The sequence below is a fragment of the Hipposideros armiger genome, unplaced genomic scaffold (assembly GCF_001890085.2).
Source record: "Hipposideros armiger isolate ML-2016 unplaced genomic scaffold, ASM189008v1 scaffold_875, whole genome shotgun sequence".
NCBI classification, from domain to species: Eukaryota; Metazoa; Chordata; class Mammalia; order Chiroptera; family Hipposideridae; genus Hipposideros; species Hipposideros armiger.
In genome coordinates, this window is record NW_017732225.1 from 320,325 (window position 1) to 345,805 (window position 25,481).

Below are 25,481 nucleotides of genomic sequence, written 5' to 3' on the forward strand. Positions count from 1 at the left end.
TCCTCCACACCTAGGCTGAAGAAAAAAAGGACAGCAACTTGTCTGTTCCCCTTCCCTGATTCCCCAACGTTGTTCCCCTCCCCCAATTTCCCAATTTAAAAAAAAAATCTATTAAAAAAAAAAAGAGCAGGCTCTTCCTGCTGCTGTAACAGACACATGGCCGAAGTTAGAATAGATCATGAGTGAAGGTAATGCATTATGGAGCAATAACATAGAAGGAGTCTGGGTCCCTGACATAATGGACCAACCCACCAGCCCTGGACCGCCTACCTAGACTTTTACATAAGAGAGAAATAAACTTCATCTTGTTTAAGCCCCAATTATTTTTGGTTTTCATCACAGTGGGATGTAATTCTAACTAATACCGCTCCCCATCACACTTAGAAGAAAATCCAAACTGCTTACCAAAGTCCAGAAGGTTTTACATGATGTGGTCCCACTCCAGTATAATCCCTCCACTTTCCTCTCACTAAGCTCCAGTCACTCTGGCTTTTTTTTTTTTTTTTTTTTTTTTTTTTTTGCTTCTTCAACACACCAAGCCTCTTCATGCTTTAGAGCTTTTGCACCTGCTTTTACCTCTTCCTGGCTTGCTTCTCCTCAGATCTCCTCATGGCTGACTCCTTTTCATTATTCAGGTCTCAATTTAAATATCACTGCTTTAGACATTGTTCCTCTGAACAGTCTAAAATACCCAACAAGTCACTCTCTTTTACAATACCTTATTTTAATTATCTGCATAGAACTTATCACTACCTGATGATTTTTAAAACTTGTTTATTGTCAGCCTCCCCTTGCTAGAATGTAAGAATCATGAAGATGGGAGTTTTGCTTGATTGTCTAGAACAGAGCCTGAAACCTAGTAGACATTCCGTGTTTGTCAAATGAATGGTCAAATACTATTCCATGGATAGTGTGGTGATTAAAAGCAGCTCTAAAGTCAGACAACCCAGATTAGAATCCTGGCTGGGCCACATACCAGTTGTGTGACCTACCACAAATTGTATAACATTAAGACTCTCTGTAAAGTGCGATTTCCTATGGCATAGGGTAAGAGTAAGTAAAATAGCATTTGTAAAGCACTCCCTCTTCTTCTTCCTCCCTTCCTCTAAGAGTTCCTTCTTTTTTCTCTTCTCCTTAATCCCTCATATGGCCACCTCTCTTCTTTGCTTGCCCCTCTGCAGTCTAGCTGAGATAAGGCCTTTGAAATTTAGCGGGAATAAACATCATCAGACGGAAGAACCAGAGCTACGCACACGTGGGACACCTACTCTTTCTTGCGCACTAACTTTGCAGCCTCGACAGCCAATCAGAGTTAGCGTCGGAGCCTACATTCCGAGAATTCACCAATCGAATCTGGAAGGCGGGCCGCCGTGAAGGCGGTGGCGAGAGGGGGCGGGGACAAGGAGAGGGCACGCACAGTTCTTGCAGCCAGTTCTCTGCGGGCCAATGGGAGAGGCCTGAGGTCTGAAGGCAATGAGGCGTGGCATTGGCAGCTCCGCAACTTGAGGCTGTCCAATGTCGAGCCAATCAGAGTGAGGAGACTAGCCAATCACTGAGCAGGATAGGTGAGGCTTGGGGGTTGAGGAGTCTCGAGCGGACGCTGCGGGCTCCCTAGCTTCTGTCAGGGGAACCGGGCGTGCGGAGGCGACTGAGGAGGCGGAGAGTGGACAGTGACTTAAGGGGCAATTGCTGACTTGCGGGGAGGCGGGTCAGAGAGAGTGGGGCAGCCATGGTGATGGCGGCGAAAAAGGGCCCAGGGCCAGGTGGCGGGGTTGGCGGGGGAAAGGCGGAGGCGGAGGCGGCCTCGGAGGTGTGGTGTCGCCGGGTGCGGGAGCTGGGCGGCTGCAGCCAGGCCGGGAATCGCCACTGCTTCGAGTGCGCCCAACGCGGGGTCACCTACGTGGATATCACCGTGGGCAGCTTCGTCTGCACCACCTGCTCCGGCCTCCTGTGAGTGGACCGGCGCGGAGGGAGGACTGGGAAGGTGTGGCGGAGAGTCGGCGTAGGGGACAGCAGGGATAAGGGGCGTAGGGACAGAGCCGAGGTAGGGGACGCGGGAAGGCCTGGAGGGACACGCCAAGGGTGGTGAGAGGGTTGTGTAATGCAGAGGTGTCGTGGTGAAGGAAAAGGGGCGAGAGAGTCAAGACGCATGATTGGAGTCGCGTTTCATAGGAAGGAAGGACACCGGAGGGGAATGGAGAAACACCCTAAGGGAGGCGAGGAGAACCGAAAGTGGGGAAAATGGAAGGGAACTGAGGGGAGGGGATTAGAGATTTAAAAGGCCAGAGAATGACATAACACCTTGAAAGGGAACTTAATGTAGATGGAGGGCAAAAAGGAAAGAGGTAGGGCAGACTGGGCTCAAGATGAAGGAGTGAGTACCTTCCTTCCTGCTTGTGCCCATCCTGGAGTGTGAGATGGAGAAGCCAAGTTAAAATAGGTAAACTAACCCAGGTTGACAGCACAGAGATAGTGGCAGGTCAGGAGCCATGTTCCAGTGTTCAGATGCAGATCCTAATCTTGGCAGGGTTTTGAAATGCTACCCAGAAGTAGATATCTTACGAATCTAAGCGATGAGAGCTGATGGGTTGCCTTGTTAGAGAGCTTAACTTTTCCAAAGGTTTGGGGATCTGGATGAGCCATCCTTAAGTGTAAAAATTTACATCTTTAAGCTCCTTGTTGCCATGGCTTGATCCTAGTAGTAGCATCTGGCAACTCTTTCTAGATTGGGGGTTGTATAATCTGATACGCTTCACTTGGCACTTGCACTGTATTTGGTCATGCCTGAGCTAATTTAGAACCACATTCTAGCCCAGATTTCTGGTTATATAGTAAATTTCTTTTTCCCTTTAGGGAATTATTTGGTTAGATGCATGATTAACATTTGATACCAAGCCTGTAGCTCTATTTTTTTTTATGTTTATCAAGGGGTTTATTTTTACTGTTTTTTAGTATTATTTTAATACATTGGCTTGTTTGGTTGGTTGTCGGCTTTGTTTTTAACAAGGAGCACTTTCCTTGTTTCTTTTTACACCTTTAGGAGCCAAGGAGGGAACAGTATTGTTCTTGCTTGACAGATGGGAGAACAGAAGCAAAGAGAGGTTCAGTCACTTATCTAATGCCATATGGAGCTTGCTGTTTTCAGCATTTGTTGTTTGATATTAGTTATGATCATGACAGACCAGAAATGAGGATCCAAGTCTTCTAAGATACAGTTTAGGATTATTTTTTCTATTCAGTTTTTACCTACTTTGCCAAACTTCTATGTTCTGATCAACTTCACTCATGTGCTGTAGAAGGGACTTGACTTTGGCCTAAGTAAAAACCACTGTGGCCCTTGGGACAATAATTTAGAAAGAACCCAAACAGGAATGTGTCTGTCAGAAGTTGAGATAGAGACTCAAATGAAGCAAAAGGATAGACTTGAGACTGGGATAAGTACTCTGAGAAGAGAAGCAGCAAAGTTCAGGAATATGAATAGCACAAAGTGGAATGAGAAAGCAGATTCCTGAAAATCTTGTTAGGAAAAGGGAAATCTGATTGTAGAGTCTGGAGAAAAGTAAAGGGAAGCAGGGAGTTAAGTTGTTATATCAGAGTCTAGGTCCTAGGAAGAAAATGTTAAGAAACAGTGTTAATTCATTCCCATGGTTAGCTGTGATGGAATGAAAGATAAAATGCTGAATAAATTGAAAGTGCTGACATCATTTTCATTATTTTATAGATCTTGGTTTAAAGTATCCCATTGATAACATTTCCCTTCTATAATGAATATCTTTCAGTCAGGACAGGAGGGCCAAGAGATCTGGGACACATTAAAAACCTGGTTTCTTTTGTTGGGATAGTTAACTCCTTAAATATCAGTGCACAATTTGCAGAACTTGACCACTTTTCCCTGTGGTCATTGTTGTTGATCCCATTAATGAGAAGTCAAACACCTGTGATCTGGAGCTACACTGGGTGGAGGTGACTATGGCCTAAGGATTAATTTAACAGAGAAATACCCCAAGAGGCCTGGCTCTGTCTCGGGTGTATGTACCTCAAACTAGGGGCTTAGCTTCTTATTAAGCTCCAGTGGGAACAAGTGGTAGGAATCTACCAGCCCCTTTTTTTTTTAGTTTCAAAAGTTTCTAAAAAAGGACAGTTTTGCTTAGTATTTTGGTAAAGCATTAGGAGAATCACTCAGAGTGGTTCTCGAGGTGGTAGACTGTAGAGAACACATTTTGGTGGTTGGGAAATGAGAAGCTAGGCCAACCCTTTGTTAACAGGAAGTGAGAGTAGAATAAAGGATCAAGAAGAGGCTGGGCCAATAAATGAAGCTGAACTGAAGGCATGTTGAGATTATAAAGAGAGAAATATCAGAAGAAACTCTACAAGAAAGCTGTAGTTTCCCTGATTCTGGGGTCTGGTGGTACTTCTCATTTGTTAATTGGAGTTCTAATTAGCACAGACTAGAGCAAGGCACATAAAGCTTTTAAAAGGGGTCTTAACGAAGTATTACCTTTGTCCTTTGATGTATGGTGGGATGGGCTTGGAGTTGGCAGGTGGGCCTTAGGCAGAATGTGTGGGCATGGGGCATGTTTATTGCCGGCTGCAGAGTGAGGGAGCACACACAGTCCAGCAGGCGATGGAGAGGCATGGCTCCACAGTGACACATTACAGCAGTTAACATCTTAAATCCACATGGTTGATTGCCCATAGATTAGGATTTTGTGGTACTGGGAAGTGAAAATTGTAGTAGGCCAACAGCCTTCACACACATTAAGTCAGTCAACAAATATTTATTGAGTGTCTGTCAAGCCCCAGATACTGTTTTAGGCACTGGCGATATGGTAGTGAACAAAACTGACAAAGTACCCATCTTCATGTAGCTTACATCCTAGTGGAGGCCATGGACTCTATCATTAAATATATATATTTGCAGGTAGTGATAAATGCAATGAAGTAAAATAAAGCTCAGCATGGGCTAGAGAGTGGTAGGAACTCATTGAGCTATGATGATGAAAAGAGAAGAAATATTCTTTGTTAAAATGAAGAGGAGATGGGGGGAGGGGGTGGGCAGGAATTGAAGTACCAAAGTTAGCACAGCACCACAGCCAGAGAAAGGAAACAGCAGGATTGGTTTTGTATTTTGAAATCCAGTTTTCTGTTGAGAGTGTTACAAATATGACTGTTTCTTAGGGGGATGAAGTATTCTGGAGGCAATGATGATAATTACCAGAGTTCCCAGCTGGCCAGATTGGCTGATGTAGAGCAAAGTTGACTGTTCCAGCCAAAGTTGAATTTCCCAAGATCTGAAGAAAAATTCAGATTTTAATATTGGTGGGTGGGTATGACTATGCCTTCACTTCTGCATATGTGAGCTCATTCTCGATCTTTCTTTTTTAATAAGAAAGACTTCTCAGCTGTAGCAAAAACCCACAGCGTTGGTGTGAAGGATTGAGAAAGAGGCTTAGTTTCTGCTGTTTCTAAATTTATGTACATACTGCCACAATTGTAGGTCCCAAATTTGACCCAGTTCTTATTCATTTGGTTTTCTTCCAATACCTAATTTCCTTAACCTGGATATGGAACCTTTTAATTTACCCAATATATACATGTGCGTGTTTGGTTAGTTATATTTCTAACTCTTCTACTAGAGGATGAATCTGCCATTTGAAGCTAGGTTGGGGTAAAAATTACTGCTAAAAAGGATTTATTTCCAAAGCAGTGCCTTAAATATTCTTTCTTGCTCTGTTTGCTTGCATGCCTCATGAATAAACCGCTTTTCTTTAGAAAGAAAACAGATGCTGAGGCCTGAGATCTCATTGACATCAGGGATGGGCATTACCTTTGACACCAAGTTTTTTCAGAAAGCATGTGCTATGCTTCCCCAACCTGGCTGTTTGGATCCATCCTTTAATCTATCTTCCTTCAGGTCTCAGTAGTGGATACTTGTCTCTTCTACTTCTGCACAGTTTTACTGGTGATGGGATTAAGTCAGGATTAGGGAGGACAGAGCTTTTAGCTGAGTGTCAAGAGATGTGCTTTACAGACAGCTCTTTATTTGTGACAAGTTCCTACCGTCTTTGTCCCTTAATTTCCCTGTCTGGCCTGCTAGTAGTGGCTCCTTATTGAAGCACTTTTATCTCCATGGAGGGAAAGGTGTAGTATGTTATTCAATAATTCAGTACTTTTCCATCTGTCTGGGTTGGAGAGATAGACATGTACCTTGCCCTTATTTTAGTCCCATCCCTCTATCCCCTCCCACCTCACCTTTGGTATTCACCTCTGCTGGGCAGAGGTGGACAGAGTCTCATATAAATTCCAGACTTAAGCACTTTATCATGGGGTGGCAGGTGGGGGGCATTAGACAGTGTGAAAAGCCCCTAAGAAAATAATAAATTACCAAAGGGATGAAAAGAAAGGGAAAAAAATGTTAAAGGATTGACCTTGAGCCTGAAGAGGAGGGCAGCTGGTAATATCATGATTTTACATAGAGGACAGCTGTTTATCATTGTCCCTGAGGAACAACAACAGGAAATGGGTTGAAGCAGGGAATTCAGATTAGGAAGACGGTTCCTAAAAATTAGTGAAATTAACCCTGGAGCAGGGTAATAGGCGAACCTTCCTATTAGGAACTGTTGAGAGTCTCTAATAGGGACTCTTCTTGGTGATGTTGTGAGTTCAAGATAAGAACTGAACTGGTTAACTAAACCCTGCTCAGAGGCAAAGGAGTGGAATCCCAGGAGCAAAGAAACACAGTCTGGGTTGTATGAATTTGAACACAAATATTCAGAGGTAAGGAATTCCCAAGTTAAGATTTGGCACAAATGAAAGAACTCGGGTGGCTGGGTGGAACTGTTTTTTTCCATTGTTGACCTGGCAGAACCTTCTTATCTGAGCAGCTGAGCAGGTTTGAAGCTTTTATGAAGCAAGATAGAAACAAAATGTGGGCCACTCTGAGGGTGATGACCACAGAGAAACAACAGGCATGGTATTTGTAGAAATAGTAGGGTGCTTAATAGAGGGAGGGGAGAGAAAAGCTAAGAAAGAATTGGGCAGACTTTAGGATCTCTGCAAGTTAGTTGCCAAGTAATTCAGAGTACTTCAAAGAGTGATTCAGAGTACTTCAAATGTCATTTAGGTGCATTTCGGTGAAAAAGAAACTGAAATGGAAAAAGACATCATGATTGGGCTGAAGGCTTGTATCCTACTAATGTACTTGCTTTCATTTGGAAAAACTTGTATTATTCTGGGCAAATAAATTTATCTCTGTATTTCCTCAGCACCTCCTGTTCAGAAATAACAGAATGGATTTGCTGTGCTGACTGAGGGGCAGTACCTCCTTCTAGCTCTCACTTCTTTTGGGGAGAACCTGAGAGTTAATTTGGGGAGACTAGGTACAAGTTGGAGAATTGGGTCTGTTTGATTTCAGGCTAGTGACTCACATCTGGCCCATTGTATGACAATGGTATGTACAAAACAAAAAGCAACACTCCTAGACCACTTGATGTCATCTACTGGAGGGGAGGGGCTCTTGTTTCTAAACTGCTTTTCTCAGCCAGCAGTGGCCTCTCTGATTCAGAAACAAATTCTCTGATTCATAAGCCATGTAACTAGGTTCTCTTCCTGAGCTGTACAGTGTTGTGTTGCCTTGTAGAGAATTTTCTCTTCCCCCAAACTGGCTCTGGTTATAGTACATAACCCAGTCTATACACATCAAGGTCAAAGCAATGCTTTTTGTACTGTGCTATGGAGATATCCTGTTCCATCAGATTCATTTGGCCCAAAGCACCTAAATCACTTATTTTCTCCACCTCCCCTTCATCCTGTCTCTCTGTCCCTCTCCCTCCCCCCCAAAAAAACCCTTCAGTTCAACCTCAGCCGTAGGAAGTTCTGTTCTAAATATCCCCTCTAGATTGATGTGTGGGTTAAGTCCCTCCCCTCCCCCTATAAGGAAGCACACCTCCCTGTTTATACTTTGTTAACAGTTCCTGGTTGTCCTTTCCGGAAATGTCAATGACCTTTTTGTGATAGGCTTAGAGTCTGTTTTTCTAGTGTAAACATGATGCATTTTTACTTTTCCCATGACCATTTCTCTTCCCCCACTGCTGCATCCTGGTGCCACATTCTCCCTGATTGGCCTGTGTACCTAAATAGCACCCTACTGCATTGAGAAGTACCCTTGTCCAGGCTCCCTGGGTCCTTCTTATATGCCAGCATCCTGTGATCAAGGACTGGATCCTATAATTTTTGTATCCCCCAAAGTGCCTACCACAATACCTTGTGTTTTGTCAAAGTAAATATTTGTTATTAAGAGGTGACGAGGACTAGGTCATAGGGTCAAAGAGGTCTGCTCTGGCTAGACCTCAGAAAGATCTGGCATTCTGAGGGGGAAGGGTCTGGTTAAGGTAAGAAAGGGGAAGGGAAGGAGTATAGAAGCAGGCTGTCTGGACTTAAAAACAAAACAAAACCAAGCCATTAGTAAAAGAGGCTTTAGGAACGAAAACTGGAATGTCTCTGAAATGTGATCAGCAGAGCCTCCAGATCAAGTTTAAGAGCTACTATTCGACATGTAGTAACAAAGCCTCGCTTTTGGTTTTCCCTGCTCTTATCTTTCCTAGGGGCATCGGTCCTCTTTGATATTGCTTGTTTTTTAAAGGGGTGTTTTGAGACCCTTTTCTTAAAAGTCTAGCAACAGAATTGCTGAAAATGTCCTCAGTGTCCTGTCCTTTGTTAGAATCCGTAATCAGTAATTAATCATCCAAAAGGGCACGTGCCCTTTACTGTTCACTCTGTACTGTGTCACCTGTCCCCCCTCCCTGCCGCCTTCACTTACAATAACCTGAAACTGCCGTTCTTCCAGACTTGGCAGGGGCACTTTTATTCTGTGTGTACACCTGTAAGTGTGAATATGTGTTTTCCCCACGTTTTTCTTGGTATTTCCATTTTGTGAATTTTGTTATCTCTTCCTTCTCCTTTTGCTTTCCTGAGGGCATCAACCAGGAACCTCTTCTAGAGTTATAGTACTTTTATTTTCACATCTTGATTCACTCATTTTTTTCCAGGAGAGTAAAGGTCTGAAGAGGCCTCATCAGTTGAGACCATCTTTCCTGCATGTGCCTGTGGTCTTTTACCCCCTGATCCCAGGGTCTAGTTTATTTGTTTTGGTTCAGCTAGTTTTGTTTTAATATGATGAGGGCAAGAGGTCTAGTCCAGAGTCAAACTTAAGGTATAAGGAAAGGGGGATCTATCGAAACCCTGCCTGGCTTAACCCCAAGTTTCCCCTGTTAGAACATTCTGGAGGGCAGTTGAGGAGGGTAGCAAGAAAGCCTTCTTCTCTGCTGTAATCTCCACAGGGCTTCTGTGGGCAGAACTGGACTCCCAGGGAGTTAACAGAACAGACAGAGCTAGTACAAAAGCATTGCTACAGGATGTATGTTCCTGACTCATTCCAATCTCATATCTCACTGTTGAACCTGACTTCCTCCTGCTTCACTGAAAGATCTAGAAATGAGAAAGTGCAGAATATTTCTTTTCCAGAGATCTCTTCCGTCCCTACCACCATGCCAACCTTCTGTGTAGACAAGAGGAGGGACCTTGCTTTTTGTCTCCAAATCTTATCTTTTTTAGTATTATCAAGAATAGTCATGGGCCTTCATTTTTGCCTTCCCTCATTCTTGAGGGATTTGTGTCTCATGGGCGGGCTGTGGGACCTTGAGGATGTGCTGCAGATCTAAAACAGCGATAAAACAGGAAATGGTAAGTCATTGCACATCCGAGTTCTCAGAAGCACCCCCTCAGCCTGGAGGCTGAACACTGAACTGTTGGGGTCTGAGCTAAGGTAGAGGAGGTTTCTGGGTGGGCAGTCTCCACCTTCCTCTCCAGAATGACTGGAATCACAATATATTCCTGTACTGTTGCCCTTGTCTCTTATTGGAAGCCTCCAAAACATTTTGCTTCCCTTCTTTCCTTGAATTAGGGAGTTCTACCTGAGCTTAATTTATGTGCTGTCATATCCTTTCTCCCTTCTCCTCCTTGCATAAACAGGCCTGCAGTGCTAACTGCATTATACTCCTCTTTCTATTTCTCTCCCACAGGAGAGGCCTGAATCCCCCTCATAGAGTCAAGTCCATCTCCATGACAACTTTCACTGAGTCTGAAGTACTGTTCCTGCAATCCCGTGGAAACGAGGTGAGCTACCACTGATGGACTGTTACAGGCTGTAGTTGCCTTATCTGCTGGGGAACTTTGCCTCAAAATTAAAACCCTGCAGTTTTCTTTTCTGGTCAAATTTCTCTGTTTTTGTATGTAAAACATCTTATGTATATTTGTATATTTACAGAATCTTAGTTATACAAATTGTGGTTTGTCTGGGCCTTTTGTTGGAGGAATCAGGGAAAGGGGCAAAATCTCTGCAGGGGGCTGCCCCTGGGTATTCGAGGGGAAAATGGGTAGAGTTCTACCTTGATGAGGATTTAGAGTTGATCAGGCTGGCCCCTCTGAGCCCAGGAGCTGACTTGAGCCTTGGAAACCCAGGTTTAAGTCCATGTCATTTACTTGACAGTGAGTTAAACCCCTTCCTCAGCCAAATCTGCTGGCGGGAAGATACCATTCTTGGTGTTAGCAGTACTCCTAGCTTACGGGCGATTGACTGACTTAGAGGGTATTCTTACTGGAAGCCACAGCTCTGAAAATTGTCCCTGACCCCACCTCCATCCAAATTTAGTTCCCCGTAATTCTTGCGGCCCTCTGTTTTCTAAGATGTGTCACAATGTGTAATTATAAATTTATTTTTATTGATCTAAAGCGTGACCTCCCCATTAGATGATAACTCTGTGAGGACAGGGATCGTGTCTGTTTTGTAGGTATACCCAGATCTTCACACTGTGTCCATGATCGATAAATATTTATTGATGAATAAATTGGATGTGGTATCATTCCCATTCATCTTTCTACCCCAAGTCCTCTGTCACCTAATTCCATTCCATTAGGTTTGCAGGAAGATTTGGCTGGGTCTTTTTGATGCTCGGACATCTTTAATACCAGACTCCAGGGATCCTCAGAAGGTGAAGGAGTTTCTCCAGGAAAAATATGAGAAGAAGAGATGGTAAGGAAAAAGAAGGAGATTGCTATGGAGACATGTGTCCACGACATATTTCATCTGACAGTCCAGTTTCCAGAGTTGAATTGGGGCTTCTCTCAAAAGCTAGACTTGGGTTGAGTTTGTTCTACTCAGATGCAGTTAGAGCTAGTTAAATTCTGACTTCAAAATCATAAAACTAGATGAAAGGACAACTTGTTCTCGGTCACTAACCTTGCAGATTTAATGTCCCCTCTTTTGGGGAGACAGTAGACTGATTGGAGGGGGGAACTAGGCCTTGTTGGGGTGTGGGTTAGTTTTTATAGCCAATGTCATATATGGAGAGAGGTGGCTGGAAACATATGTCCTATATAGCTTTATGCTTTTAGCCCATCATTTCATTCATGATTTATATGTTTTCCTTTTCAGGAAAACAGCATCTCTGTTCTCTCTTGCCTTTTCTCTCCCCAGGTGTCACTTCTTATTGTTTGATTTCTGGGGTATGTGCATGTTGAGGGGTAACTATAGGGTGGAGAAGAGAATGCAGAGAGCAAGGAGATTGATGTGAATCAAGCAGCATTTTGGAGTCCCTCCTGGGGATGTCCAGAAGATTCTTCCAGAATAGAGACCACATACACTATAGTGGGAGGGGCTTTATCAGAAATAGCAGGAGCTGGCAGAAGAGTTATGAGAACTTAGAAGGTGAGGTGGCAGGAACTTTTTCTATGGGACTGAGAAGGAGGAATCTGAAGAAACGCCCAGGAAATAAAAGGGGGGACCTTGAATATGAAGTTGGGAAACAGGATCATCTGTCAGCATTATTGCAGGTGTTATTGCTTAAAACCCAGATGGTGTCAGAAAGAGGAGGGAATAATAGGCACAAGCCAGAGCAAACTAAACATTCCTGCAGAAAAAAAAAAAAGGAGCATCTGACAGTAAAGGGGAAGCTCAAGATAGGCAGAAATTTGTTGCATTGCTAAATTCCCTTCAGTTCAAAAAGGAGAATTAGTAGGGAAAAATGAAAAAGGATTTTGACTGCTGTAACCTGTGTTTTCCCAGGCACCTAAGCTGAGCATGGTCCAAGGTTTTACCCCTTTCTTTTCAGCCTAATTATTCTTTCTTGCAGGTATGTCCCCCCTGACCAAGTTAAGGGGCCCGCTTATACCAAGGGCAGTGCCTCGACCCCTATTCAGGGCTCCATCCCAGAAGGGAAACCCCTGCGGACACTTCTGGGGGATCCTGTGCCATCTCTCTCAGCTGCTGCCTCCACCTCTAGCCAGGTAACTCTCATATCTGCCCTTCAAGGTTATTTTGGGGTTTGGGAGACAGGAGTGTCAGTTTTCTAAATCAAATCTCCTGGACTTAGCAGACAACAGTTCAGGAGCTATAAGTTGGTTCTCAGCCCTGCTGTTACCTATGTCTTGCATCTATCACCTTGGACTCGTATCTTTTGGAAGAAAGAACCCAACAGGAAGTGGTATTTAGGGAAGTCAGAGTATGAACTCCAAACCTGATCATTCCTCCAAGGAAACACAGAAGGGGCCGGGACTCTGCTTCAAGTACCTGGGAAAGATGAGGAGGTAACAGCTTCAGGGGGACTGTTGGGAAACATCCCTGTATATGTCAGGGTTACGTTGACTAATGTGCTCCAAAATGTGTGGTCTGGGAGCTGGTGTACTGAGAAGACAGAAGAACTAGGTATGAGAGAGGCTAAGGCAACCCCTGCCCAGGAATCCTCTCAGCCGAGGGCAACTTCTCACTCTCTTCTCTCTCCACTTGCCTCTCTGGGGGCAGCCTGGGGAGCCTGGCAGGGGCTGGGTCGTGTCTGGGATTCCAAGTGCTATATGTAATGCCTTCTCCTCCAAGTCTGTCAGTCAGTCTCAGGCTCGGACATCCCAGCCCCGGAGTGCTCAGCCACCTCCCCACTCTTCAGTCAAGAAAGCCAGTACTGACCTGCTGGCTGACATTGGCGGAGACCCCTTTGCTGCTCCCCAGGCGGTACCAGCATTTGCTGCATTCCCAGCCTTTGGGGGTAAGTGGGACTTGGAATGAGAACCCTCCTACAACGTATGTTCCATAACACACGGAATTCACTCCCTTGGGGTGGCCAAGTTTTACTTGGCCCTAGCTCTCTTCACATGAACGAGGTGATGGGAGGGTTGGGGTCAAATGGGTATGGCAGGGATTACATTCGGGAGTTGGGGGCTCCTAGCACATTTGTTTAGAACACTGGAAATAACCTTTTTATTACTTTCTCTATTAAAATGGGGGCAGGGGGATTACCATGTGTTCCATTTCCCCTGCCCTCTTCCTAAAGATCAGCATTAGCCAATAATAGAGTGTTGAATAAAGTGGTATCTAGTTTCCCTTTTTTCCTTTCAAGCTCTTTTCCACCCCCACCCAAAAAACAATTTTTCACGTGATTCTTCCCAAACTAGGCCCTGACAAAAATATTAGTGCCTCATGAAGTAAGGATCAAAGGTGGTGGGGAGTGAACCTGGAGGCCTCTGAGATCCCCTTTCCCCCATATGTGTCTGGGTCTCTGCTCCAGGCCCCTGCCATCTCCCTCTGAAGAGGACCCTGTGAAAAGGCAGATGTCCCATCAAGTGGCCTTGGCTTTTAGAATTAGTGTGTATTGTATAGATTAATATACATTTTATATATATAACCTTTATATTCCCTTCACCTATAGGCCAAACACCTTCCCACGGGGGCTTTGCCAACTTCGATGCCTTTGGCAATAGCCCCAGCTCTTCTGCATTTGGAAGCATTCCTCTTACTGGCCAAGCCCCATTCCAGGCCCAGCCAACACCCACAGGTAAACTCTGCCCCCACCAGTTTCCTTTCTCGCTTCCTAGTGCATCCAGTTGTCCACATCCATTCATCACCCTTCATCCACATCTGCACCAACTTAATGAACTATATAAAGCAGAAGAAGCTCCAGGAAAGGATGACAGGAGTCTGATGAGATTCTTGTAAGGAAGAGGGGGTTCTACTGTTCTATTTTTTCATGGAAGGAAAATGGCTAAAATTACCGTAGGAGCTGTGGAGGTTGTGTACTGGGAGATTTCTGACTGGGAAGTATGGGAGACCTGAGTCCTAGAAAAATTGAGAAAGGACATGACTTTTTCTCTAGAGTGAATAATCAAAGGGCAAGAGCTGGGTCAAAGTCCGAGGCGGTCTCCGGAAGTCCTCACCCATCCTTCGAGCAGAGGCCTGTAAACTGTTGTGCAGTTTACGCTTATGGTATACGATTGAAAGAGAGTCTAAAGTCCACCTTAAAGCATTCAGCCCCTCTCGAAGCACCCAGGCATTGAGTCTTCAGAGCCTTTGGACTGCCCCTCTTCCTTTGGACATGCTTGGATGCAGGAGGTTGTAAAGACAGATGTCTGAGGAAAGCCAGTGACTTACGCTCTCTCTTTCTCTCTTCACCCATCTACCCACCATTTCCCTTCTCCACCCTCACTGCCAGCCAGTCGGATGCTAACTGGAAGTTACAGCTTTGGTAAGTTATTCTGCCCACCCCACAGCCTACCCCAGGCAGGAGCATACCTCAGGTCTTCCGGTCCTAGAGTTTGGAGGTTCCGAAGAAACATTTCAAATTTAGCCATTCTACAGATAAGGCAGTTCAGCAGTTTTCCTAGACGTGCAACCCACAGAGCAGCAGAGCTCAACCCCGGGCCCAGGCTTTTTGACTGTCACCCTGCCCACAACCTTCCCACTGTGCCACCATGAACTGGCTACTTGCTTTTGTTTTTATTTTATTTTAATTGTTTTGATTGGACATTTTATGACAGTAAAAATTAACAAAAGAAGTTCTCACATTATGGACTTAAAGTTACTGAAGTTAAGTAATTTCAAGAGTAGCCTTGAAATTCATAAAGCAAAAACTGTTAGACACAGTGACGACCTAATAAATCAACAGAGAGGGAGACTAGAGTAAACTCTCTCATAAGATTAATAAAGTAGATAGACACATAAGGAAGGAAATTCATCAATCATTTGAGTAACAATTCAAGTTTGAGCTAATAAATATAAGTAGAACTTTGTAACCAAAACACAGAATGTATAGTATGTATGTTCAAACATATAACCATTTTTATAATTTGACCATATAGTGGGAAACAAAATCTACATAAATTCTAACAAATAGAAATTGCACTGGTCACATTCTATATGACAAAAGATGTCCTAAACAAAATTTAAAGGCATGAAACAAATAGGGAGAAGATACTTTCAACACAGAAAACAGACAAAAAGCTAATAGCTATAATGTGTTTTTTTAAAATGCCTATAAATAAGAATGGACAAAGGATACAAGCAGATAATACCCAGAAAAAAATATATATGAAAATGCCTTCAGCCTGACTAATCAGGGAAAATACAAATTAGGATAAGAATAATTTTGCACATTATATTCGCAAAAAATTTAAAGATTGATAATGGCTAATATTGTGTGGGGGAATGGGCCCTTTTGTGTACTGTTGGTAAGAATATAAATTGGTATAAGGATATTCAATTTAGCAAGAGGGAATTGTTCCTGTGAATGGGAGCTCAAAAGGAAACATCCTGTACAAGGTTGTTATAAATTGGTCTGTTCAGAAATAGGGTCCTAGCAAAACTGATTGGTTTAAAGACTTCAAAGAAGAGAAAGAAGGCATTGGCCCTAGAGCCATCCCTGGCTGAACCTGGGGTGAACCTTTTTTAGTGTCTGACCATCTCAGAAAGCAGAGTCTGCAGCCATATTCAGAGCCAGCCAGCATTTATGAGGCTCTTGCCATTGCTAGGAGCATCCACAGATTATCTCCAGGAGGAAAGAAAGATTCCCCATTTTGCAGTTGAGGAAACTGGCTCCACTTGATCAGTGGCCTGGCCCAAACTGAGTGGCTGCTAAGTGGCAGAGTGCATTCACTTTGCCCCACACTATGCTCATGAGGTTGTTTGTGAGTGTGACATAAAGAACTGGGTAAGAAGTAGGGAGATTTTGGTGAGAGGTGGACGTCTCTTCTGACAAGCCTGGTTGTATTTTTATATTTCTGAGTGGGAGTATGGAAAGGGGAGGTTTCTAAAACTGCAGTTTTCCCTCTGAAATTCTTATAAGGAATGTGTACAAATACAGCTTCCTGGAATAAAGCTCTGGACGTGTATAGGAAGAAAACTCAAGCACAGGTATTCCTGCAGCTGCCTCCTTTCTGAGAACACGCTGGCTGTGCAGGGCGCCCACCCCGCCTGAGGGAGTGAGGGCGGGCTGGCTCTGCCCTCTGGTGTCCACAAGGAGATACACAGCACTGCCTACAGGTGGGAGGACAGACCTTCTCCCAGCTTGGGAGGGCAGAGGACCTGGTCCTCACTGAGGGGAGCTCTCTGACATAAAGGCCCTGAGCAGGCCTGAGAGTCTGACCTAAGTGAGAACAGTGCACTGTGTACCCCGAGTAAGTCAGGCAAGGGAGCGGTCTAGGGCTGGAGAATCAGAAGATTCAACACCATCCTGCTGACTTCCCAGCCTTCCTCACAGACAGTGGAGTGGAGAGGATTGAGGGCCAAGTATGCACAGTAGCTTTATAGCCTTGCTCCTCTGGGAAGCCCAGGTTGGGGAGGGAGAGTGGCCAAGGAGAGCACTGTGCTTTAAGTGCTGACATGGCAGAAGCAGCCCGTCTTTGGAAGCTTGCAGCAGGAAGGCACTCCCTGCTGGCATCTCAGCTCCTCCAGGTTAGAGCCTGGTCACAGTCAGTTACGCTCAGTGCCTAGCACAGGGCAGATACCCTTTAAAGGGAGTTTTGGAGAAATACAGCCTAAGCCTTTAGAAAAGAAAGCATGGAGATTCAAATTACAGATCTGGGCATTCAGAAAAAAGCACAAAACTTCACAGACAAGAAACCGGGCTGAGGTTTGAAGGGCCAGGGAGCAACGTGGGTTTGAGAACCAACCCAGCTTTGCCATTTCCTTCCTTGTTTCCTGTCTTTATCTTTTCCTTTCCCTTCTTCCTCTTGTCTCTGAGAAGAAAAGTATCTTCCATTGTGAAGAACACGCCCTCACCTTTCCCCACTTTCTGCAGGGTTTTGTCCCATCAGCTTTCTTATCTGAATTTCACCTCTGCTGGCACATTCCCTTTTTTTTCACAAATACGCTTAAAGTTGCCCATCCTATAAAATGTTTCCACGCCTTACTCATGCTAGTCTCTTGTCTCAACTCCTCTCCACAGCCATACCTCTGGGAAGAGGAGTCAATGGCCTTCACTTACTCATTTTTTGTTTTTTCATCATTTTTACTCATTTTATGCCATAATATAAATACTGTTCTCCTTGGTTTTTTTGGGGGGTGGGGGGGGCGCACGGGGGAGTTGGGGGAGGGGAACAGACAAGTTGCTGTCCTTTTTGTTCTTCAGTCTAGTTGTGGAGGATGTTGCTTCACTGGCCTCCATGTTTTGTTTTTTTTTGTTTTGTTTTTTAAAGATTTTTATTGGGGAATTGGGGGGATGGGAACAGTGCTGGGGAATTGGGGGAAGGGGAACAGACAAGTTGCTGTTGTTTTGTTCTTCAGTCTAGTTGTGGAGGACGTTGCTTCACTGGCCCAAGTTGGCACCATCATTGCGCTCTTCCTGGGTGAGGCAGATCAGTTGCTGGCTTCTGGACGGCCGCTCACTGCGGCTGCTGGCTGCTCACGCTGGCTGCTGGCTACATACAGTAGCCCATGGCAACCCACTGCCACAGGGGCTGCAGCCTACGCCGTCGCCGGCGACTCACGTCAGCCCAGCTCCAGGTTGAGCTGTTGTTCAGCATCTTAGCTGTAGAGGGCAGTGTCACTGGCCCTCATATGTGGGATCCGAACCGGGGTCCTCTGGCGTCCCAAGCCAGTTCTTAACAATCGCGCCACTCGGCCGGCCCACTGGCCTCCATGTTGGTATTATCACTGCACTCTTCCCGGGTGAGGCAGATCGGTTGCTGGCCACTGGATGGCCGCTCATGGTGGCTCTTCGCAGCTCACACCAGCTGCCAGCTGCTCACAGTAGCTTGTGGGAGCCAACTGCAGCCCCATGGCAGCCTATGTAGCTCAGTTCCAGGTCAAGCTGTTGTTCACCATCTTAGCTGTAGAGGGCGCAGCGTCACTAGCCCTCATGTGGGATCCGAACCGGGGCCCTGCTGCTCAGAGCTGGTGTCCCAAGCCAACTCCTAACCAACGCGCCACTCGGCCGGCCCTGCTCCTTGATTTTTAAAAATTTAACAGCACTGATAGATTTTTTTTATCAGTACATTAAGAGCTTCCTCATATTTTATAGCTGTATAATAGTCCAACATGTGTTTATATCATAATTTATTTAATCGACCTCCTGTTGATGAACATTTAGGATGATTCAATCTTGCTGTTAAACAGTGCTGCAGTTAATAACTCTGTATGTCATGTTTTGCACTTGGAAGTTAGATCTGTAAGAAAGTTCCTGGTAGTGAAATTGGTCTAGTCCCGGGGACATAGTTGATACAGAAATAAATAAAAATATATCACTACAAATATGTCAGGTGCTATGAAGGAAAAGAACAAGGTGCTATGAGGAAAACCAGGATTGAATTCACATTAGTGCCTCAGGAAAGGTTCATCTGAAGACATGGTTCTGTTAAGCCTGAAGGGTGAGTAGGAGTTAGCAAGCCAAGGCCATGGTTGGCGCCTCTTGTTCAAGGCAAAGGCAGAGGGTGTGGAAAGGCCGAAGCTGAGGGTCCAGGGGAGAGTCTTGTTCACTTGTGTTCATGATCCGAGCCAGCCATCGTGTTTCCTTCAAGACCTTGTCTTGCTTCTCTGACCCTGGAAATCAGTTCTTAGATCATAGGTTATGATAATTCTTCACATTTGTGTTATGCTTTAAAGATTTCAAAACACTTACCTCAGAGGGTCTTTACAGCCACTCCACAAGAGAGCAAGAGAAAACTGGGCTTAGGAGAGAAATAGTTTTCTAAAGTTACAGCAGTAGCAAGTGGTAGAGCCACAACTAGAATCTAGTTTTTCTCCCTCTACCTATTCAAATATTCATTCATTCTTGAGCATGGTCTGTGACCGACACTGTGCAGTGTGTTTCCCTTCAGTAATGAATCTTGTAGCACTCATAAAAATAAAGCCTTTCCCTATTTGTAGTTTTGTTTTACCCTCACAACAGCCCAGAATGGTTGACAGATGAGACGAAGACACAGAGATAAAGATGCTTTCATAAAATGACAGGGCCTCAGGCCTCTTCTTGTGACACAAGATTGCTTAGGATTTCCAGGACTCCTGCTCTTTTGTAAAACTCCCTCTTACTCTCTATGCTTTTTCTTTTTTGTTTGTATGTTTTTTTAAAGATTTTATTGGAGAATTGGGGGAGGGGAGCAGACAAGTTGCTGTCCTTTGGTTCTTCAGTCTAGTTGTGGAGGATGTCTCTTCACTGGCCCATGTTGGTATTATCATTGCACTCTTCCCAGATGAGGCAGTCGCTCGCCGGCCATTGGACAGCTGCTCATGGTGGCTCATGGCAGCTCACGAAAGCTCATGCCCGCTGCCGGCCAGCCCCACTGCATTCTACGTCATCGCCTCACGGCAGCCCAGCTCCAAGTCGGGCTGTTGTTCACCATCTTAGCTGTAGAGGTCACAGCATCACTGGCCCTCATGTGGGATCCAAACCAGGGCCCTGCTGCTCAGCACTGGCGTCCCAAGCCAACTCCTAGCCAGCGCACCCCTTGGCTGGCCCTCTGTGCTTTTTCTTTAGAGATATGAAGACCAGGGAGGGCAAGAGAACCCTGCCGAAGGCCCTGCCCAGTGAGCCATGTGCCCAAGCCCTGATCTAAGCTCATAGCGTCGGGATGCCCCTCCCCCCCCACCCCACTCCCCAGAGGAGGCAGTTCTGATGGGAGAGGGAAAAGAGTGCTGATGGCTGGAGATTTATGCTCATCGCCTCCAGTGCCATCTCCACATTCCATGAGAGTCTCCCAAGTGTTCTTGGACCTTTCTGCCCTTCACAGCTCCTCCCCTACCCTTTCTACCTGCCCCTTCAGGTGATTTATCCGTAAATGGAAATGCTGCTTTGAATAAATTACAGACTTTTCCATTTCTTGAGGGAAAAATGGGAAGTATAAGTCAGACTAGAGCAGGAGGGACGATGACCTGACATGAGGAAGAACCACTTTTCTCACAGTGGGGATGGCTTTGAGCACTAGGGAGACTGAGAAAAGCTGAATTTCACGTTGCCTGGAATTCTTGGTGGGAAACAAGCCCTCCAGAACTGGGTGATCCATGAGAAGAATGGGCTGGCTTAGAGAACCCAGATGGTGCCTCTCTTGCCATCACTCCATTCTTCCACTTCACCCCCACCTCTGTCTCTTCTGCTCCTTCCATCTTGTCTCAACCCAACACTCCCTGTTTTATTTCCTATGACTGCCCAGGGAGCAGCCAGGTGACTCCATTTGGTGCCTCTCCTCTTACACCTGCCAGTCAGCCCAACAGCCTCACAGATATGAGTGGCCTCCTGGGACCTGGAGCGTCAGCTGGAGTTATCCCCAGCAGGTAGGCCCAGATATCGGGGGTTTGCCTTAGGGCAGGAGAGCTGGCCAAGAAATCCTGACCTTGCTTTTCCCAGCCCACCCAGCTCCTCCTGTGTGGCAGGCCTGGCTTTGCCATCTCCTCGTCCCTTGCCCCCTTGCTCCTGGAAGCTGTGCATGCCGACCTTTCTTCCCATGTTGCAGCATCTTTGGGATGACCGGCCAGGGCCACACACTGCAGTCAGCCACAGCTGGTGGAGGTGGCAGCACAAGGCTTGCCTTTGGAGGTGAGTCTTGCCTGTGGAGACCCAGGGAAGGGATCCAAGGCCAAGAAGAAATTGAGGCTCTGGGCAGGGAGGGGAGTGGAGGGAAGATTTAGAGGAAGACTCAGTTATCACAATATTAAGCAAATAAGAAGAAAAATAACTATCTCGTTTTCTCACCTCTACCCCATTCCACCCTGAGCAGCCTTCACCAACCCTTTCACAACACCTGCTGCTCACCCCCAGCTGCCTTCTACCAACCCATTCCAGCCCAATGGCTTGGCCACAGGTAAGCCTCCCAGACTGGCTCTGCATGGTGCAAATTCCCCTACACCTCTCTCCTTACACCCCTCTTCTCACACTGTCAGGAGAAGTGGCAGGCAGCCTCAGCTGGCAGTTGTGGTCCTCCCAAACAAGTCCCCCTGGCCACCCTTCCCTGGCCCAGGTCAGACCTATTTTAATTTCCAGGCCACCTAGTGGGCAAAAAGTAAAAGCACCCAAATTACAGACTCAGAATTTCAGAATTAGAAAAAACAGACTGCTACTTACGGGAGCCAGTTCTGAAGCTTGTTTTCGTGTTGACCGATAGTGGCAGTGATTCTCCTTTCCCTGACCCCCAGTGTCCCTCTAGGAGCCCAGCCTCTCCCTTCTGTATCCCAAGGTGAGCCACCTGAAATCATGACCGTATACCCTGCCCTTCCTCAACCTCTGCTTTTCTCTCTTCAAACTCATGACCCCCCCCCCGTTTTGTTCTCAAAAACCTTGAGGCCATGAAGAAAGAAGAATAGCTAGAGGTACCCATGTGGCAAGCCCATTGCTGAATGCTTTACATCCATTATTTAATTTTCACAGCAGCCCAAGGAGATAGGGGCTGTCCCATTTTAGAGATGAGAGAACTGAGGCACAGAAAGAGCTAACAATTAGCTTTAGTTTATGCAGTTGAATAAGTAGCCAAAAGCTGCCCCCAATTCTGTGCCATGCCCATGCTATAACCACTGTGCTCTCCATGCCACGAGCCATGCAGGCAGGAAGGGGTAGGTTTGGTGAGTTGCATGGTAGCTGAAGGCTTCTGTGGCTCATTCAGGGTATTTCCACTGGGTACCTCTGGTTAGGGAAACAATCCCATTTCCCCATCTTGGAGGGATTTCTGCAGAACTGTTCTCCAGCCTACCTTCCAGAACTTCGCCTGAGTCTCCTGTCCCTCACCCCACAGGACCCGGCTTTGGGATGAGCAGTGCTGGGCCTGGCTTCCCCCAGACAGTGCCACCCACCGGGGCCTTTGCCAGCACCTTCCCGCCACCGCTGTTCTCCCCACAGACCTCGATGACTCAGCAGCAGAACGGTAAGGGATTCAGACCATGCCTTCCTTCCTCACCCCTTATTCCCCACCCTCAGGGGCTCTGTATGTGTGTACCTACAAGAATATTAGAGAGGCAGACATATGGGATCTAGTTCCATTTTGGACCACTGGGGAGGGATCAGGGAAGCAGCAGACCTGCCTGTGTCCTATGACTGCTCCATACCTTTATTCGCATCTTTAGGAAGGGCCCCTGCCACTGGCCACCTAGGATGTAGCTGTGCCTACCCTGCAAGGAGGCAGACGGCTGGTCAGCACCAGCACGAGGGGCAGGGCTCATGTCTGCTGAGTGTTTGCTCTTGCTTCCCAGGCTCTTCCTTCAGCGACTTAGGATCAGCCAAGCTGGGACAGAGGCCACTGAGCCAGCCAGCGGGCATCTCCACCAACCCCTTCATGGTGAGTGCCCGGGTGCACCATGGTGTGGGGCATGGTCTCCCCCTCTGGGGCTTGGAGACAGAACCCTTGCAGGAAAAGAGGACGATGTGGGGTGGAATTCAGGCCCCTTCCTCATGAAGTTCTACCTTATCCGAGCCAGGGATGAGTGGGGTAGTTTATGGGCCTCAGTTCTTCTGGCCCTGTCATCTCCCACACCCCCTCCCCTTCCACTTGCCTCTTAGCTCCTACTTCCCTCAGCACAGTAATACTGAGGGAGAAAGGAATCCTGAACTACATTTCTTCTGTGGCCTCCAGCTTTTCTCCCGTAATCTAACCATTTCTGGTGGTTGTTGTTTCTTTCCAGACTGGACCCTCATCAAGCCCATTTGCCTCCAAACCTCCGACCACCAACCCATTCTTGTAGCACTGAGTCCTGGGGGGCCTCTTCCCTGCTCTCTGGGGCCCCTCTACTCCCTGGAGTTCTGGTGACCCCCTTGCCTGTGGCATTTCTGTGGGTCTGAGACCAGAATGGGCCTTGTCTTGCAGGATAGGGGTCTTGGGGATGGTGGAGGTGCTAATGCTTTGCTTGGGGCTTGCAGATAAAAGGGCAGCTTCCTCCCTTCTGCCTTCCAGCCCCCACCCAGGCAGGAGACCCAGGAGGAGAGAAGGCAGAGCCTGGCCTAGAGAAGCAATGCTGTTTTATTTCTCAAGTTGTTAATTATGATGATAGTAACCCTCCTCCTCTCCTGCCTTCAGCATACACAACGCTCCCTTCCTTCCCAGCCCTGTGGGCGGAGGAAGCTGCGGGCACAGACTGACCAGTGTCCCCTGTGGGAACAACTCTTCCCCATGCCCAACTTTCAAACACTGTTCTCGTGGACAGAAGCACAGTGGGAAGAGTAGGCAAAAGGTGGGGATGAGGCATGGTGTTGATGTGAGGCAGTAATCAGACAGGCTGAGAAAGCCCTGGGGGGCCAGAGTGCCCTTGGTGCCCTGACTTGGGCCAGCACACCCTTTCTCCATGTTTTTGCTTCCCCAGCTCCCTCCCTCATCCTGGGCACTCAGGATGGCTAGTTTTACCTAACATACTTAGACACACCCAACTGCTATCAAGCACTTTAGTTAGCTGTGGTGTCATGTTTGGATACCAGTGTTTTATATTTATACATAGAGAGAATTTTCTATAATAATATAACCTATTATATATATGTATGTATGTATACACACACACAGAGATACACACACACACACACACACACACACACAGCCATTCTCCCTCTCCCAGACAGCTCTTTTACATGGGGAATGGGATGAATCCCCATCTGTGCCTCGACCAGCAAAGCCAGAGCTCAAAGGGGTCGGGGTGGGGGAGGGTAGCTACATGTCCTGACCACCCCAGAGCCTGGGCTTTTCCAGGGAAAGGCTTTGTGCAACTGGCTATTTTTTTTTCCTTTTTTCCACGTGCCTCCCTGGCCCCCAAATCTCTGCACCAAAGCTGCTGCGGGCAATGTTGGAAAAAGTATTTGAAAGAAAGAAAATGGCTCTCGTGGTCTTGCTTTGGGCCAGCTTGAGGGGTCTCGTGTCAGTCAACATGACTGCCTGGGTTGGTGATAATGTTGCCTGTGATGCTGCCTGTCACTGGCCAAGGATAGGACCAACGACGGGACTCTTGCTCCCAGAGCCAGCCCCTGTCTGAACTGGAGTCCCGTGTTGGCAGTGCGGGGAGGGGGGGGAGTATGGCAGGAGAGGGGCTGCTTCTGGCAGGAACAGGAGTTAGGTGACAGTAGTAAAGGGGTGATTCCTACTGGGAATGGGGGTGGGCAAAAGAGGAGATGCCAGCTGAAAGGTGGGAGTATACCTGATCAGAGTAGGCCACTCTTACACTGTTTCCACCTGAGGATGTTGTGTCAACAGCCTGGTGTCTGGGCTGTTTGTGTGGCAACAAGACAGATGGCTTGAGTTAAACACCTTCCCTGGCTGAGGAGAGGCCCAGGACGCAGCCTTGGGGTCAAAAGAGGTTCCTCTCTTCTCCATGTTGCCCAGGAACTCCTGACCCTTTAGCTGCTCATTCTTGGGATTTTTCTGGGTCTTTCCACCCAATGACTTTTAACAGCATAAAAGCAAGGAGAGGCGGGGATTGAGTTATCAGTTGATTTGTTTTAGGATTTTTCTGGAAATACCTCCAGCTGCTACTATTTGCCCAGGCAGGCATGAGCCCCCCACCTTTCTACCCATCCTGTCTTGTGCCTGTGTTCCCATTCTCCCAGCCTGTACCCTCCATCTCTTGATGGGATCTCCCAGGGTATACCACCATCCTTTTTTCCCCCATGTATCATGTTCTGTCTATTCTCCCAGTATTTTTCTCTGCCATCCTTGATTATCTCTGGCCTTCTGTCTGCTTAGAGCCAGGGAAGGTAGGGTGGAGCTGATATCTGTTGTGGTATAGTAGGGGGAGGTGCCTTTTCTTATTCCCCCCACCCCCACCCCAACCACCTGCCTCCCCCCACTCCTCCTTCCGAACCAAAAAACACTGAGGTTTGGAAGTGAGATTTAAAGGACCAGGAGCTGCAGTGCCTCTCACTGTGTGTTTCAGTCACACTCCTGCTGTTTCCCAGGGATCTCCTTACTGCTTGGTGCCTGAGCCCAGGACCTCCCTGCAGTGCCCCCTCCTTGCCTCCCAGTCACTCTGTTCGACGTGGACTCCAGCCAGCTCACTGGCAAGAGCTGGATGACCAGTCAGAGAAGTTATACTGGGTCAACTTCAGACCCCAGGACAGAAAAATCAAGAGTTCTCCAGGCACAGGCCAGGACTAGAACTGCAGCTGCCTCTCTTGGCCTGGAACAGCTTCCATCAGGCCTCATCTCTCCAGGAGAGTGGCAAAGAATGGAAAAATCCCTGGCCTGATAAAAAAAAAAGTCTAAATGAC

General features: G+C 46.7%; 1 protein-coding gene across 3 annotated transcripts; it reads left to right on the forward strand.

The window, feature by feature from the left end:
- The first annotated feature begins 1,560 nt into the window (after positions 1-1,560).
- Positions 1,561-25,477, forward strand: AGFG2 (ArfGAP with FG repeats 2). Of its 3 annotated transcripts, XM_019629932.1 has the most exons (13): positions 1,563-1,950; positions 10,080-10,173; positions 10,974-11,089; positions 12,189-12,342; positions 12,929-13,094; positions 13,755-13,880; positions 14,535-14,567; positions 20,464-20,584; positions 20,764-20,846; positions 21,028-21,111; positions 22,036-22,164; positions 22,490-22,575; positions 22,919-25,477. In XM_019629932.1, the coding sequence occupies exons 1-13, from the start codon at positions 1,730-1,732 to the stop codon at positions 22,976-22,978; spliced, it is 1,473 nt and encodes a 490-aa protein (XP_019485477.1). In that variant the 5' UTR covers positions 1,563-1,729; the 3' UTR covers positions 22,979-25,477. The 3 variants fall into 3 exon arrangements, with proteins under 3 accessions (XP_019485476.1, XP_019485477.1, XP_019485478.1); XM_019629931.1 differs by lacking the exon at positions 22,919-25,477 and having other exon boundaries at positions 1,561-1,950; positions 22,490-22,896; XM_019629933.1 differs by lacking the exon at positions 14,535-14,567.
- The last annotated feature ends 4 nt before the right edge of the window (positions 25,478-25,481 follow it).